The sequence below is a fragment of the Larimichthys crocea genome, chromosome XXI (genome assembly GCF_000972845.2).
Source record: "Larimichthys crocea isolate SSNF chromosome XXI, L_crocea_2.0, whole genome shotgun sequence".
Taxonomy (NCBI): domain Eukaryota; kingdom Metazoa; phylum Chordata; class Actinopteri; family Sciaenidae; genus Larimichthys; species Larimichthys crocea.
In genome coordinates, this window is record NC_040031.1 from 14,559,559 (window position 1) to 14,576,756 (window position 17,198).

A 17,198-nucleotide genomic window follows, 5' to 3' on the forward strand; every position below is an offset into this window, starting at 1 on the left:
ATCTGTTTTATCTGATTCTCCTCCTTGCCTTGCTCTGCCCTTGAAAAGAAATCAGCAGCTTGGACGAGCATCGTTGACCATATGTTATTTTATTGCATTGAATTCAGTAGCTAAAATGAAAGATGCCTAACATACATAGGTGATGGAATCATCAGATTTGTTGGTTAAAAGGCAGCAAAATGAGATATAAATATATAAATACATGAATGACTGACACCCCCTCTCCTGCACACACCTTTAAGTTGAATGCACACAAAAGGTCACAACAAACCTTACGTTCAGTAACCAGGCAGCTAAAGCCACTGGACAGGAACCCTCCGATGGTTTGACCTGCTGACCAGCTTGCTGCTCACAGTTCCTCGCCGGCCACAGGTTCATAGAGAGAGAGAAGTATCATCTAAACACATGAACTTATTAACAAGTAGAAGGATTTAAGGTTTTTTTTTTTTTAGAAAAGCAGTCAGTGATACACGTCTTATTGATTCAGCATAGCATCACAAAGCAGCAATTGTTCAACAACAGATGTCAAATTTTACAATCAAATAATGTAAAATGAAAGAGGTAAATATGCAGCAATATGACCCATCAGGGTTTCTTGTTAACCGTGTGTCCAAGTAACTGCTTTTAGCCCTTTGACTGGTGCAAGAAACATTCAGATCAGTCTTCGTGCATTGCTGGTTTCAGGAGGTTTGATTATCCACTTGTTATTCCATTTAATTCCCTTGTTTTAATCAGTTCTAAACTAGAAACAGTTGACTCAGGTGCTTCGATTCACAGTACCTTTAAAAAAAAAAAAACACACAGATTATTGCATACTATGCTGATGGCACACAAACCTTGGCTCAGGTGTATGTTCTGTAAAACAGTTATTGTCAGCCTGAAATGAGTTGGCATCAGGTCGTGCGCCTCGTCTTGCCGTGCTGGGACAAAAACGGAAATGTGTGCGTTGTCTCTGAAACTGGTTACCATCAACCACCGTCGCCTTCAAGTTCAACACATTCAGAAATTAATCCCACTTCTCCCACTCGGACAGACAAACATTACATTCATTACTTCAGTTTTTTTTTATGTGATTTGATTTGTGTGACCCATTTTTGGGTGTGCAATATTGCTGAAACGATATCTTGGAAGACTTGCTGTCATCATCAAACCGTTACGTTAGGTGATCTCTGAAACGAGCAAAGTGCACAGTCTGCATCTCCTCTAATCTCTTAAGGGGTAACCTTGCATTCACACGACACACTCAAGTGGTGGGGAAGGACATTTAAAAAAAAAAAAAAAGGACGATAATTTTTGGTTTCAATCAAAACTGGATACACTTGTGGACAAAAACAAAAAAACTTAACAGGTGTAGCTAAAAGGTTACACAAAAACTGCCTAGACAATGGGGTTTAAACAAATACAAACAAATCACAGAGTGTGGCTATAATACAATACACAGAACAATTGATATTTTCATGAGGTGCTATATATTCCCATCAATAGGTTTTGGATTTTTATTACTATATTCAAAGATGCAATATCCCGTAGAAAAAAATATCCATCATCGTCCGTTATTATCCACGAGCCATTCAATCTGATTTAAAAACGAAATCTCCAAACTGATTAGAGTAACACACCCTCCTACTTTAACATTTGACAAAATAGTGGTTAAAACAATGCCACGGAGGAGACGTATCCTTTTTGTTCAGGCATTAAAGGAGGGTGTGTCTGAACCTCACAAGTTGGATGGAAGTTTGGACTGTTTGTGTTCGGTCTCTAACATCTTAGCAGGGGATCTAGCATGCGGCGAGTGGACACCAACAGACTGGTTCTGAGGTTCGGGTCCTGAATGTGTCCGACTGACAGGAGTGGCTTGACCCGGGATTGGGCTGAACGGTTTACTGACAGCCATGGAGGAGGAGAAGGGGTTCAGTGACCCCCCTACCCTCTCTGAGGAGCCGCTCATGGCCAAAGGCCTTTCCTGGTGTATAGAGCTGTGAGAGCCTGAGATAGTCTTTATTTCCTGGGTAAAGAGATCCACCGAGGACTCTGCCCTCTCTTTGAGGGAACAGGCCACCCTGGCAGGGCATGAGGTCTGCGGGGTTAGAGGACTGTGTGAGCCCACGGTGCTGGGGAGCTCACTGTGGTAAACTGTCCTCCCCCGAACAGGGCTCTGTATGCTGGGACTGTGGGCTGGAGGCGTGTAGCAGGGTGAGGCCTCGGCGGAGCCATACTGGGCCAGGGAGGCGAGGGCCGAGTGCTCAGGGAGAACCTGCGGGAGGAAAACAGACTGGAGACCTGCAAGGCTGTGCTGCGCCAGGGAGGCTGCAGCCCCAGCTCCGACTGCAGACCTTGGCTGAATAAATCCACTGGAGGGCTGGGTGCTGGTGATGAAGGGGAAATGTGGGAGGTTCAGACCACTGGATGTCCTGCCTGCTCTGTCATGACTATAACCCATCTGCTGGGGGGTGGCATGCGAGGTCTGCTGCAGCTGGCTTAATATTGGCCCGACTGAGCTGGAGATCAGCGGACTTATGGTGGAGGCTAAGGGTGCTGGGAATCTCCCTACAAGCCTCCCTGGTACCCCCTGCTGGAGTAAACCTATCGGGTGTGGTGGGGTGGTCATAGCACCATGGAAGGGCTGAGAGTGGAGCTGAGCGGAGCAGGTGTAGGAGACAGTGGCCTGGCTGATGGGGAAGACTGAGGCTATGCCGGAGTGGGGAGGATGAGGCGGAGGCTGGTGCGAGGGCATGGAGCCCAGAGGCTGAAGGCTGCTGGTGAAGATGGGCTGGGACATCAGTGTGGGTGACACGGACCCAGCTGAGAGGTGGTGTGTCCTGAGGGACGCCAGGGAGGGAGTCTCAAACCCAGATCTGAATTTGGTAGAGCTGGCAGGAGAAGCGGGCCCTGAACCACAGCTGCTGGACGTGTTTGCTCCAAGGAGGACCCTCTTTGGATGGCCGGTGGGGTCCTTTAGGGAGCCTGCTGCCAGAGGATGGTGGAAGAGGATGGGAGGCAGCTGGGATTGGTGAGCTAAGGCCAGAGCCAGCGGGGTGGTGGCAGCAGCAGCCTGGAGCGGAGCCTGAACCAGCGGGGCCCAGATGACCGGGGTGGGTGATGGAGGAGCAGGGGGAGGGTTCAGGCTTGTCTGGATCAGTTGCGTGCATTGTGCCATGTCACGGTCATGTTGCACTATTCTTTGGATTATCTCGCTCTCTTGGAAGTTTAGCGTGCCAGAACTTTGGTGATGCTGGACTTTATGCTGAAGAACAGAGTTCCTCTTGCCTGTTAAGAAAATAAAGCATCACTTCTCTTAACAAGAGGGTTTTAAAATCAATAGCATTATGTGGCTGAAACAGTGAAGACTGAAGTTACAGTGTAGTAAAGTTTATCTGCCAGTCAATGCCACCAACACATCAGTGTAATGCACCAGGAATAAGACATACATCTAAATAAAATAGAACTGTTATTATTCAAACTAGACCAGCATCAAACATGATATATGCAGAATGGAAGCAAACAAAATGAAAAATCTACATACATATAATAAATGATATTTTACTGTAAAAAATTGGCTCCTATATAAAGTTTTTATCTCTTGGCAACAGCACTCACCGATGCGGTCCAGGCGGTCAAGAGCCACAGTCTCAAAGGCCCTCCTCATCATGGGATACTCCTCCAGCACCTCATTGAAGTTGTCTACTGACAGAGAGTACAGCCGACAGTAGTTATCTGCTCGCACGCTGGCTGTCCTCCTGCCTCGGGTCAGCAGGCAGATCTCTGCAGGCGGGGGTGGAAAAACAAGTTGAAAAGATTTCTACCTTTTCTTTAAAACATGACCTGCTCAGTGAAAGTCAAATATGACATTTTTAAAAAAAAAAGATGGGATTATACGACGGTTTTCCACTTTTCTCAGAGATGCCGACGAGTTGTGCGATACATTACAAAACATGTTTATCTTTTTTCGATCCATTCATAAAAGGGAAAGGCAAAAAAAAAGAGTATTTGTTAGTATATGAGACAATAAAACATGGAAAGACCGGTGCCTCTGAACCCCACAGATGGAGCACTTAATGCAATTTCTGCAGCTTACAGTTTGTCCTGACCTCATCTGTCGTGCCAGATCAGAAAAATAAAATAATGCGCCATTTTAAAAAAAAAGGAGGGAGAGAAAGGAGGACAGACATATTGAGAACAAACACACACAGACTCACACACTCTGTCTCTTCCCTATCCTGTTTATCAGTTCAATCTATTTATTACACATGACAATATGAGATTTTTGACATATATATGTTGCCTTTTTTCCATATCTGTGTCGTCAGGTGTGCGGAGCAGCTTTAAGCCAAAAATATATGTATGCTAGATTATGTTTAAACATTAAAATATGAGAAGAAAATCTCCCAAAATGTTGCTTGCGCTGTCAGATCACACCTCAATTCAGTTAAGAATGCAAGTAAGCTAAATTATTATAATATTGATGTTTCCAGGTTGGCATTTGATGACATTTCACTTTGCTGCACAGCTGACGAGGTCGAGATGACATAACAAAGGCTGCAGCAAATTGAAAGTTCTGGATTTCAGCTTTGAATATGGGAAAATCCCCACGGATGGAATCAAAGAGTACAAAGCTTTGCCCCTCTTAGTCTTGAGCCCTTTTTAAGGAGATGATGTGGACAGTTTTCCCCAGCTGTAACAGTCGGGCAGTTAATCTGCTGAGTGCCAGTGCAAAATAAATCAAAAACAAATCATACTATCAACACCCCTTGACATACATTCAAACTGACTCCCTGCCAGCTACAGAATATATTAGCATGCCCCGCACGCAGCAGGCTGTGTGCAGACGTTACCTCCAAAATAAGAGCCGTCGGACAGCTTGGTGTCTTTGCTGCTTTTGGTCAGGACACTAACGACGCCGTGCTGGATGAAATACATCTTCTTGCCGATGGTTCCCTCTCTGATGATGTAGTCGCCGGGCTGGAACACCTCGAAGCGCAGTTTTGTTAACATGGAGGTGACAAAGTTTGGATCGGCGTTTGCGAACAGAGGCATGGAGGCCACAAGTTTACGACAGTTGAAGTTGATGATCTCCTGCAGAAGACACAGACACACAAAAAAAGGTGTTTTATAGCTGACAATGTTGCATGTGTACATTTCAATCATTATAAAAACTGCGTGGTTAGCGGTGGCTTAAAGCTCTGTTGATGAGGTTCTCTGTCCTCCTACAGTCTCCAGTCATTATTATCAGATTACATGACTATTAACATGCAAAGTAAGAGAGCTGCACTAGATTACTCTATTAATTTACTGTTAACCAAATCATTATTAACACGTATATCTGCTTAGAACTACACTGCAGTGTGTGTCTATTTATTAAATGTTTATATAATACTCAAGTGTGTCTTTTAGGTGAGATGGATGACGACAACAAGGTTGCGGTGACTTCTGACCTCTCGCAGTGGCTCATTCAGCTCCTCCAAAATGCTCTCCTCGTCGAACATCTTGCCCTGATAGCGGTGTTCGTAATAGTCGTGGATCCTCTGACGCATGTCGGCAGGGAGCTTGTGGAAAGACATGTACTGCTCCACCTGTTTATACTGTGACAAAGACCCACAAGACCCATTATCATTAAATGATAAATGAAATAAAAGGATGAACAACTGACAGCCCCCCGTGACTGTGATGTATCCGCATGTGTGTCAACAAAGACAAAATGTAAAGTCATGAATATATTAAACTGATTGATGTGTTGGCTCAGAGGTGGACTGTAATGTGTCTCATTATGTTAACAGTCAACTGTCAGGCCATCTGTGAAACCTGCCCACAGAGCAATGCTGCCCCATCTGACAAATACAGTCGTGCTCCACAGGCTGCAGCTAATAACATTAACTAGTGTGTCCTTCAGCGGTGTACTCTCCCAGCTAAAGCACGAATGGCCCCAATACCCAATCTATGTACGTTATGTCCTGCTGTAAGTCACCTCTCGCTTTTTTCCACAACAGAAGCTCAAAAAGCGTGACCCCTTCTCGTATACATCGCCTCGAAACGTCTGCAGATTTATATCAGGTGAAGTCTTGGTTGAAATACTCTTTCACTGATCAACGTCACCATTTTAACTAAGCTGAACTAAGTAAAAGGAGACAGAAGGGAGAAAATATTTACAAGTAGAAGTACTGCATTTGAAATATTACTCGAGTGAAAGTACTATCAGCAAATTTGACTAAGTGTTACAAGTAAAATGACACATTATGCTTAAATATTGGCCCTGTGAATGTTATATTATGTGTGATATTATTAATACTGATGCCTTAATGCAGCGGCCCCCAACCAATGGGCTGTGGACTGGTACCGGGCTGTGGGTCATTTACTGCCGGGCCACACAGAAAGAATGAGTGAAAAATATATTTTGACAATCAGAGTGTGTGAGATGTTTTATTTTGAAAAATGACCAGATACATTCGTCTGTGCAATTGTACCTCTTGACACATGTTGTGTCATGCTTGTGTCGCGTCGCGTGATACGTTACCCACCTTCAAATCTCTAACAAAAACACACCTTTACCCCAAAAAATTTAGCCTGTACTTAGTTACATCCCACCACTGATTTCAACCCTCTTAGACTTAAAGAACATTGATTTTCTTTGACAAACACCAGCCATGCAGAAAACAAGCACCCACCTTTTCTTGGTACTGTCTCCTGGAGGAGTCCAGAGACTGAATGAGTGCAGTCGCATGACCCACGAACATAGCGAAACAGGTAGCGCCCACAATCATGCTGAGGATGGTGAGCCACACGTCAGCCATGCCGATGGGGGGGTACAGGCCATACCCGATGCACAGCATGTGACTCATGGCCTTGAACAGGGCGTAGGAGTATTGCTGACCCCAAGTGTCATTCTGTAAGGCACAGAGAGGAGGAGAGAGGGTTCAGCAGTATTCACAATTGACGGGTTTATGAGTCTATTTCAGTTACCACCACACCGGGTAATGTACTCTGTGCTCAGATCACTAATTAATAAATTATATATCGATAAATACTTGATTAATATGCTGATTATTTTCTTACTAACCAATCAGACTGCTTGGTCTAATACATGTCAGAAAATTATGAAATATTCTGTTAATAAACCAAGGTGATGAATTTAAATCCTGTTCAATTTGACCAACAGTTTGGTCCTCACATTTGAGAAATCTTCATATTTAAGAGGCAAAAACCAGGGAAATGACTAAAAAGATTAATCTATTATTAAAATAGCTGCCAATTAATTTAATGCTGACCAGCTAAATGATTAATTGAAATGTTGCAACTCTATTATTACTCATTATTATACTTACTATTATTTTTTTAAATGTTGCATATAGTCTACAACCTTACATGCATGAACTCTAGTCTGCTTCATCAGGACTGTGCAGGTATGATTTGATCTTGAGTGAGAGTGACCAGATGCCCCATGACTGTCATCAGATCCATCACTGAAGAAGTATGCTTTCACAGCCTTTAAGAGGAACACATTCGGATACTGCTTGACTCATAAATAATCCACTTACCACCATCTTGTTTCTAGTGACCCAGCAGTCAGGAGGGAAGTCCTGCAGCATGGGAACCAAGAACTGCAGACAGCCATCCCAGTGACACAGCAGCAGCATCATACCAATCAGGTTCATGATACGCACCATGGCGCTGGCCAGGTCATAGGTCATATGAAAAACCTGTGACACAGATTATCAGCATTAATGGAACAGAGCAACTAAAACTAAAACACACATGTAGAACATTTCAATTCTCTCTCATGCTATCAGAGGATTTGAAATATACAATAGGTCATGTGTGGGCTGACAGACACAGGGGTCCTATACGAGACCACGACTGCTCTTAATCTTCTATAGACCAACAGAGGCTGGTGCAGTGTTGCATAATCATCTGCAAGCAACATTAATGGCCTTTTGGGAGTGCGGCCTCAGTTGGAATTATAAAAATAAGATAACGCAGCAAAATATCTGTTATTAAGTAGGTTGATTGTGTGTTAGTCTCAGAGGGGAGCTATCAAATTAACTCTACAGGTTTAATATGCTGATATTTATTTTTACAACAGCAGAGACCAATTTAATAATCCAGACGTTACAAGAGAAATGAGAAATCTGCTAATGCGGTTTGTTCTTTTGAGAGTAGGGCTGCAACTAGCAATGACTTTGTTTTAATGATAATTGATTAATCCGTTTGTTCAGATGTTCTCAAAGCATCGTGCATTCACATTACTTGTTTTGTACAGCCAGCAGTTCAGATCATTCAGAAGATATTCAATTTACAGATACAAAGATTTAAACTAATCATATTTAAAAAGCTGAGAGATTTTTTGGCATTTTTCCCCCCAAAAAATAAACAATTCTCAGAATTGTTGCTAATCAATTTCTGTTGAGTAATAACATCTTTGCTTGCTAAAGTGAAGTCTTATATAAAGCCTGGCCCTGCAGGGTCTACCTCTTCCCACTGGTGGATGTAGCGAATGAGTCTGGAGAGGCGCAGCAGCCGCAGTAGACTGAGGATCTTGGTGAAGCGGACGATCCTCAAGGCTCGGGCCGTCTTGTAAAAGTCCGAGTCGATGCGTGTCTCTACGATGAGAAAGATGTAGTCCACAGGTATGGAGGAGATGAAATCCACCACAAACCAGCTCTTTAGGTACTTGATCTTGATCTGCTGTGGGTCCAGGATGATCTCCGTGTTGTCCTCCTTGACGATGCCTGTGCGGAAATTGAGAACCAGGTCCATGAGGAAGAAGGTGTCCGAGACCACATTGAAGACGATCCATGGGGGCGTGTGCTCGTCCTTGAAGAAGGTGATGCCCACAGGGATGATGATGAGGTTTCCCACCATCAGAAGCAGCATGGTCAGATCCCAGTAAAACCTGAAACACACATAACCCATATTGTGGATAACAGCAGGCCAAAGTCATTTAGGCTCTTCAGGTCTTTATTTAAACCATCATAAACTTTACCCAACCCCTTTGACAGAAAAACTGATCTAAATATCTTATGCATAAGTGAACTTCTTGTGTGTTTGTTTTTACATTTTCATGTTTTTCTCAGAGCTCTGGCAGTGGATAGATAACAGAAAAAGAAAGAAGAGAATGTTGAATGAAATGCAACAAAACGTCCTGAGCTGGACCCAAATTGGGGACACAGAAGTTCATTTTTAATCCCCCAAACACCAACCAGCAGCTATTTTGATAATTAACTTATAATTTATAGTCGATTTTAAAGCAAAGAAGCAAACATTTGCTCCTCCAATATGATGATTTAATGCTTTTCTCTGTCAAGAAAGCAGCTATTTAAATGTGTTATGCACATTTTAAATGGATATTTTTTTTCACAATTTTGGTACATTTGTATAGACAAATTGTGACAAATTGATTTATCAAGAAATAATAGCAGATTATTCAACAATGAAAATCATTTAATTGCAGACCAAGTAAGAGGACTTTATCGGTAGGTACCTTTTGGTCTGTTTTCTTTCATCAAAATGGTAGAAAAAAATCTGAAAGGCACAGGAAGAGATTATGAACATACACCATTTTTTATCAATGCCTGCTGTCCGGTTCACACAGAAGACTTTTAAAGCAAGAGTCTGACTCTGTGTGTGTGTGTGTGTCTATGCGCATACTGAATATGTGCTGCATATTCAAAGCAATTTGGGACGTGGAAGAACTTCAAATAGAAATTAATCTCTGTGCAACTTGCAATGGCACACTGTAACCCGAAATCCAGTAGAGTTATGTTCAAATGAGCAGAAAAATGCAAACAAATTGCTTAAGGTAAACAAAGCAACACAACCGTGAAACAACAATGGTTCTCTAATTCAGATCAATACTGGGCTTCTGGCCACGGGGGCGGAGAGGAAAATGGGTTATTGGAATTTATGTGAATTGCTCATGAGGAAATATTGATTTTCACAACTAACTAAATCCTCAAGTGTCAGCACCAGCAGAGTTCAATTTAATCCATAATGCATGAAAAAAAGGGGACTGAGTTTTTTGTTGCTGTTAACAGTATTTCCCCCCCCAAATTGGATTTCATTAAATTCCATAGCTTCATAACAGATTAATTCAAATTTTAGCCCTCATTTATAAAAGGTATATGGTGGTATAAGGTGTCGCATCAGATCATTGCAGTATTGACTACATCCAAGCATGTTACAATTCACAGAAAACATGCACACATACAGTAAGACCAGATGAGAAATGGCGAGTGTTTAACCAATTACCATCTTAAGTGTGCGTGAGATGGGAAAGCATGCATGCGATTGCATGTCCGATCTATTTCAGAGACCTAATTAACCACTGATCGATCCAACAGGAGCACGACACACCTATAGGGCCAACGCAAACTACGCAGGAAGGAGAGGAGGGGAGGTTATTACACCTCTTGAAGGTACTTGTGGCTTGTGTCTCACCACCTATGGATTAGCATATTGGATGAGGATGAGGCTCCAGGAGAAAGGCGACCAACAGTAAAGATGTGACCAGGCTACATCACAACCTACAAACGTACCTACACCAACCCCTCATAGGGGAAAATCACAAAAAGAAGGAACCAGTGAGGGGCAGGGTGGTTTTAATCAGCTTTCTGTTGTTCCCTGCCAAACAAAGCATTTGCATTCCTCTCTTCATCTGCCTGTTGTCTCTGTGGTGACACACTGGTCCTAATTGCACTTCCCCTCTCTAGCTAAATCCACTGTTATCTCCTGGGAATCCATGTCATCTCCAGACGTCAGTTCCCATCAGCCAGATGTTGAGTAGTTAGCATTACCGCTCTGCACACGTCACTGTACTGCAGAACACTGGAACAGCTGGACTACAAAAAGAAAAAAAGAAAAGGTCTGCAGGGGACAGTGTTCTCATCAGCCGACTGTGCACGCAGCAATCCACCCACAAAGATCAGACAACTTGCTGGTGTAATACAGCTGACACTTATAGGGTCTCTGGCCCTCTCCTGGTCCAGAGTGGAATCTTACACTATTTGGGTCAGAGTGCAACTACGATAAAGAGCACGAGAGCACAAAGAGAGCAGAGTAACAAGAGCAAAGTGAACACAAAAAGGCTTAAAATGGTGAAAGGAGCTTAGATCAATCAGGACAGCTGAAAAAGGGATCACATTTGTACAAGAGATACTTATCTCTTGCTGCCAGAGCGCAGCTAAAGCACAACAGCCTGCATGCAGCTCAGTGGCTTAACACACACCTGTACTGTGGCTCAGGCCCACCAGCAATCATATTAACCGTATTTACGCAGCGTGCCAGTTCAGTATGTAATGCTGCTGCAACCACTGAAAGCTTTAATAAAAGACAGCAGTTAATTAAGGAGAGACTGTGTTTAAAAAAGACACCACGAGAGGATACAGTGTGCTGAGCTGACGGACAGCGGCCGTGGAAACACATATCAGGAGGTGAAGCTGAGTGTTTGCAGGATTAGGATTTGATCCATCAGTACGCCAAAAATGACCCCTTTAATGGTGCATTAATGCTTTAATGGTTTAACTTGAAATGGGATCTGCAGGTGTTCACCTTAAGAGGCACCTGCTCACTGTGTGACCCGAACTGAGCATGAAGTAATGACACCTCATACCTCGAACAGAGTTAACAGCTGGCTGTCCTGATTCCTCACAACATCATTTTCATTTCAATCTCTCCTTCTGTTCTCTCTCGGTGTGTGTGTGTGTGTGCGTGTGTGCGTGTGTGTTTGTGTGTGTTTAGTGTTTTGTGTTGTGTCCCCTCCCTGTCCACACCATCTCTGCTCCATTAGACTAATTGTACTGTAATAATCTCCACTGATGTGTGCTTCTAATATCTTGAATGGTCATGTTACCCTATTTTGATTACCCCATTTCCAAGCTCCTGCTGCACTCTCTGTAATCCCCTGCCCTCGCTAAATCATAAAAAAAAAAAAGAAGTGTAATTCAGATGAGTGGAAAAAAAAAAAAAAAAAACCTGCAGTGACACACATCGGTGTACAACTGGCCGGTGAAAATATGACGACAGTGAGCCTCAAGGTTAAATGTCATGAAAATCCCTTGATGGCGGTGATGAACAGAATGCAGGTTTCCTATGCAGCGTGCAATGAAATGTGGAACATGCATGCACACCCGCACACCCGCATGCATGCATGGCACAGCAGGGCTGCTAAATGAGGGAACTACAGGTTGGTTTTATAGATTTCATTTATAAAATGTTATAAAACTCGGTTGGTTTGATTACAACAGCCTATTCTTGTGTCAGTGAAACCACACACACACACACACACACACACACACACACACATACCCATACACACTCCAGGCCAAACAAAAGAGGGACTTACATCTTACATATGTATGATATAATTTGTCTGTAAGAGGATTTTGTATGCCACCTCTACAATACATCAAATATTTCCCTGCAAGAGTGGGATGAATGAAATGAAGAAGCCATTTATCTATACAAGGTGTGTGTGGATTACAGCTTATGATATTCTGCACACACTCCTGATTAATGTGTTGTTATAATATCATCACAGTGATCAAAGACTCCTGATATGTAAGGGATTAGTCTGTGTGTGTGTGTGTGTGTGTGTGTGTGTGTATCATATTAAGTTTATAGTGACCTTATTATATTTGATGGCATTTTATGTCAAGCTAAAAAAAAAATGTGTGACAGGTTCACTGCTGCACAAATTACCTAAAATCACTGTACGGGTGGATTATCCAGAAGCCAGCAGACTTTACTCGTTCCCTCTCATGCTCCACGGCCCTCTCACTCCCCAACATCCGCAGGGAGAACTTGTTGACTCCCGGTTGGAGCATCGCCCCAAACTGCCGGTGCATGAAGCCAGCTTGATACAGTCGGTCGTCCTCGGGTATAATCTGCTCGCTGCCCTCCAACTTGATGAAACTTGACTGATCAAACACAGATGCTTGCCCGGTTGCACCACTCACATCACCAGTTGCCCGCTGCTGCTGCTGGGCCCCGGAGCCGTGCTCACCGGGGAAACTCTCGCTGACACCCGCATCAGCCTCGGGGCTGATGAGGCGCCGCTGCTCCGCTGGATCTGACCCTGCAGCATGCCGCCCGGTGATGGAAGAGATGCTGCCCCTGAATAAGCGGCAGTCTCCGTTCAAGTTGGTCTTCACAATAACGTCCCTTCCCAAGTCTTCGCTCCTGACCTCCTCGATGCTCTTGCAACTGCTTGCAGGAGACGGAGACGCCAAATGTTTTAGCCGAATACTTTTCCTCTTGGTGTCCTTGTCGCCGCCGTCCCCTTCGTCAGTCACAAAGGGTTTTTGCCCAATGTTTTGCGGCAAGCTGTAGAGCCGTTTGCGCATGGAAGACTGGAATCTTTCCATTTTTGAAGAAGGAGAAGAAATGCGCTCTATGGACAGCCCGTGAAAACAGAGGGATGAATCATGAATCTCATACACTTGTGGGGGGTGCCACTGGAGGCAAAACAGTGACGGCGCATCCGCAGGACAGGTTGTATCTTATTTGACACTTGGGACGTGCCTCTCTCCCCCTGATTCAAACATTGAGATGCGTCAACAATACGTGCCCCCCTTCAATCCGACGGTAATGTAAAGGAGGTAAACGAGAAATGCGTGTAAATCCAGGTGAACCCACGGCGTGCAGATGAGAGCGCATCAGGATGCAGCATGCTGAGCGTCGGACGTGCCGGAGTGGGAGAACTGCTGCTGCTGCTGCTGCTGCTGCTGAGCTCCTCAATGACAAAGCATGATCTCCACCTCCCCAAAATATCTGAGCTCTCTGTCAGTGCAAGGTGATGACACACATGCACGCAGCTGGCGACTGCATTCAAAGAGCGCTGACATCACCGATCATCAGCTCGCCGCTTTCTAATAACGTGAATATCGATGGAGCTGATCTATCGGGGTTGCCATAGGAGCCGGGATGGCACATGCGCTCACCCCGCCCTGTCAGGACAAGTGGAGAGGATGATTCAAGGATGTGATCCAGCCTTGGAGTTGATTACAGTTTACTAGTCGAGATGAACCTTAATTAATCTTAATGTCATGCAAATGTTGCAACACTGCAACATGGAGTCCTGAGTGAAATCATTAAGCTTACATCTGCAGTTTCAGACACCTGCATAGTGCGTTTAAGCATGCGTAATGGATAACAAGAGATGATGATATTAAAACATAAGTCAGGGGATAAATCACGTGTGGTCGTAATATTCTCAGTCTCATAATAATTACTATGATTTTGCATAAAAAAGGTGCTGAATGTGTCCATCACCAGTTTCAGTCATTCTCTGGCGCTTCCTAAAAGATACAAGTAAAGTAATTTGTGCTTTATAGAATAAGAGTACCAAATTCTGATATAAAGCCCATATAAATACATAAACTAATAAATATGTAGTAGGTTAAAACACCAGTTTAGTCCATAAAGCAACAGATTACAGTAAACAAACCAGGGTAAGATTTTCCCAGTGATGCCCATCATCTAAAACTATGCTCAAAAAGTAAGGAAATTTGTGTTTGGTAGATAATTTCTTTGCTGTAACAATGCTTCTTGGCAATAAATCTCATACCATTGGAACACCTGTTTAAATGGTGCCACATTTGTAAGGAACATGCACTCGTGGGATGAGCAGCAAAGCCGAGTATGTGGATTGTGCCCAACCAACCTTCTCTGAAAATGTCAAACAGCTTTTCTTTGCCGCTGACTCTTGTTTGGTAGATTGGATTATTGACGTCTTAAGAAACAAAGACATATTGACAATTTAACAGTTTATTAATTTCACAAACAGGAGCCCCAGGAGCATGTGGAAGAACCACACACAGCCACAACAGCCTGGAACCACTTCCTCATGCTGGTCACCAGCCTGGTCACACACTGCTGTGGGATGGCATCCCATTCTTCACTTCAGCATTTGTCGCAAGTCAGCCAACATGGTTAGTCACTCAGCTCTGCTGCTCATCCTACAAACGCATGTTCCTTACAAATGAGGCACCATTTGTTGACACATATTTCCTTACTTTTTGTGCATATTTTTATTATCCCTTACTGACTGCCTCCCTTCATTCACCTATAGAAACCAGTTTGGTTCAAGGACTGGAACATCTCAAATGTCCATTTTCACATATTCTGATCCACCACTGAACCCACTGTTTAGGGAGATAATTCAGTGTAAATAAGGCTCAATGCTTTCCTTGTTAGTGGTGAATTTGTTTGAATCTTCATCACCTACTGTGATATTACTGTGACTGAGCCAAAACCTGTTGAGACACACATGTTGTGGCATGTGCATCAACACTCTCAGTGTGTTTCATTTTCATTTCTTGAAAAAAAGACATTCAGTCATATAGAAAAGTGGTGAAATCTCTTGCAGACACAGACTTGGCAAATTCATTTGGTGAAAGGTCAGATGGTTGCATTACCGTTGATTTAATGCAAACTTCATGATGGTTTAAACTACACAACAATATCATATGTCCGGTGGTGTAGAGGTGCCTGGAACAATTGGCAGGAATTTAATACGGGTCTTCTTCCATGGAGCCCGCCATGTTGAACTGCCATTTTTCTACAGTAGCCCAGAACAGACAAACCAAACACTGATCTAGATATGTCCTGTTGCTTTTTCGCAGCCAGCGTTTTCCCTACATGCTTGAAAGGAGAGGGTGAGGCGTGGGAGAGTATTCATTTGGTTCCAATTTGAAACTTCGCCACTAGGTGGCACTAAATCCTAAAATAAATAATGATAGATAGATAGATAGAAAATGGACCAGTAGTGTTGGCCTCTGCTGCTTGACTTCATGGAGTATCATGGAGGATCATAGAAGAAGTGTTGATTTTGGGATAAACACAGACCCATAAGTATGCATTTTGAGTGTAGTAGAAGTATTTCTTGTTCCTCACTCAATCCACTCATGAAATTTGAAATTGAAAAGATTCACAGAACTGACAGAACACTACTTCATGATGCACATCAGAGGAGGTTAGAAGTATAGCTGACGGCGGCTGAAAAACAAGTGTGTATACTGTGCATACTCTGCACTACACCACTGCATATGGCACAATGCCAAAGAACAGTGAGAACTGAACAGTTTGTTTCTGTGAAAATATTTCCTATGGTTATACACTGGTCTAATCTTATTTTATTTTTAAAGATATCAATGAAAGATTTCCCACAATACAGACTGTCTTCTATAAGCAGCAGACTATTTTTACTTAATTTTCCTCTTAATTTTCTGATTAGTGGCAGTAAAAGTTTCTTCTATTTCTGCTTGTTCTTTGTGTCTCTTTCCATTAGTCACCATCTTACAGAGCCGAAAACAATCTGTGTCTTGGCGTCAGCACTTCGAGTGCTCCTGATCATGAACTGCCCAGATTAGGATTTCACACTGTGCCTTATTTTAGTTCACTCATGTCATCACTCTCATTATGTTTGCAGGCAGCCAAAGCTCATAGATTGAACTCTCTATTCTTGTTATTTTGTATCCCCTGTAACTTTGATGAAGATATACTGGATTACTGTATTATGGTTGAATGGTTTGTTTGAATTTAATGAAGAGAAAATGAATGTATACTTCAATAACACTTAGTTACAAGACACGTCATACCTTTTAGAGCGAGTCCAAATATGTTCAGAAGTCTCAATAAAAACAGGTCAGTGTCAAACTCACTTAACTTTGTGCTTGTAATTTGTTGATGTAACACTAAGCTTGGATTATCACCAGGTGTGGGATGGGTGCGTATTAACTTTCAGAAGATGTATGCTCAGCAACAGAAATCTACAGAAAACTCTCTATTCGATTAATGGTGAAACACCACATTTTAAAGACAGGATGCTATTGATTCCTGTGCATGGCAGCCAGCTGACATAAGCCACATAACATATGGCTGGTTTACACATTTCAAAGTTTATTAGCTACAACAAACTAAAACAAAAGCGGTCTAATTCAACTGAGACATTGTCGAGAGGCATTGGAGGCTGTAGTTTGTGGTGCATTGCACTTTTCTAACAGCTGTTGGTGCTATATAAATAAAGTTTATAGTTACATAAAATAAGTCCAATGCAAGGCTACTGTGTGAATTTTAAAAACTAAATTTGTTATGAAATACAATCCATGGCCTGCTTAAGAACTAGTTCATCAGATTTATTCAAAGGTCGCCTGAATGAGAGATTAATCCTCACAGACAGAACTACAAATTAATTTTGTCAAAAGTTTTGT

At 42.9% G+C, this 17,198-nt stretch overlaps 1 protein-coding gene across 1 annotated transcript; it reads right to left on the reverse strand.

Moving 5' to 3' along the window:
- Positions 1-83: 83 nt before the first annotated feature.
- On the reverse strand, positions 84-14,327 carry LOC104940670 (potassium/sodium hyperpolarization-activated cyclic nucleotide-gated channel 3). The gene is made up of 8 exons (XM_019269268.2): positions 12,688-14,327; positions 8,461-8,884; positions 7,530-7,691; positions 6,660-6,878; positions 5,433-5,579; positions 4,833-5,073; positions 3,598-3,762; positions 84-3,267 (listed from the first exon to the last, which is right to left on the reverse strand). The coding sequence occupies exons 1-8, from the start codon at positions 13,350-13,352 to the stop codon at positions 1,718-1,720; spliced, it is 3,573 nt and encodes a 1,190-aa protein (XP_019124813.2). The 5' UTR covers positions 13,353-14,327; the 3' UTR covers positions 84-1,717.
- Between the last annotated feature and the right edge of the window lie 2,871 nt (positions 14,328-17,198).

Excerpts from the sequence above, each read along its gene's own strand:
- LOC104940670 (XM_019269268.2), bottom strand. The coding sequence starts at position 13,352 with ATGGAAAGATTCCAGTCTTCCATGCGCAAACGGCTCTACAGCTTGCCG. Across the intron at positions 5,074-5,432 it reads TGAATGAGCCACTGCGAGAG|GAGATCATCAACTTCAACTG; the intron begins GTCAGAAGTCAC and ends TGTCTTCTGCAG. Across the intron at positions 3,763-4,832 it reads CGACGGCTCTTATTTTGGAG|AGATCTGCCTGCTGACCCGA; the intron begins GTAACGTCTGCA and ends CCCCGCCTGCAG.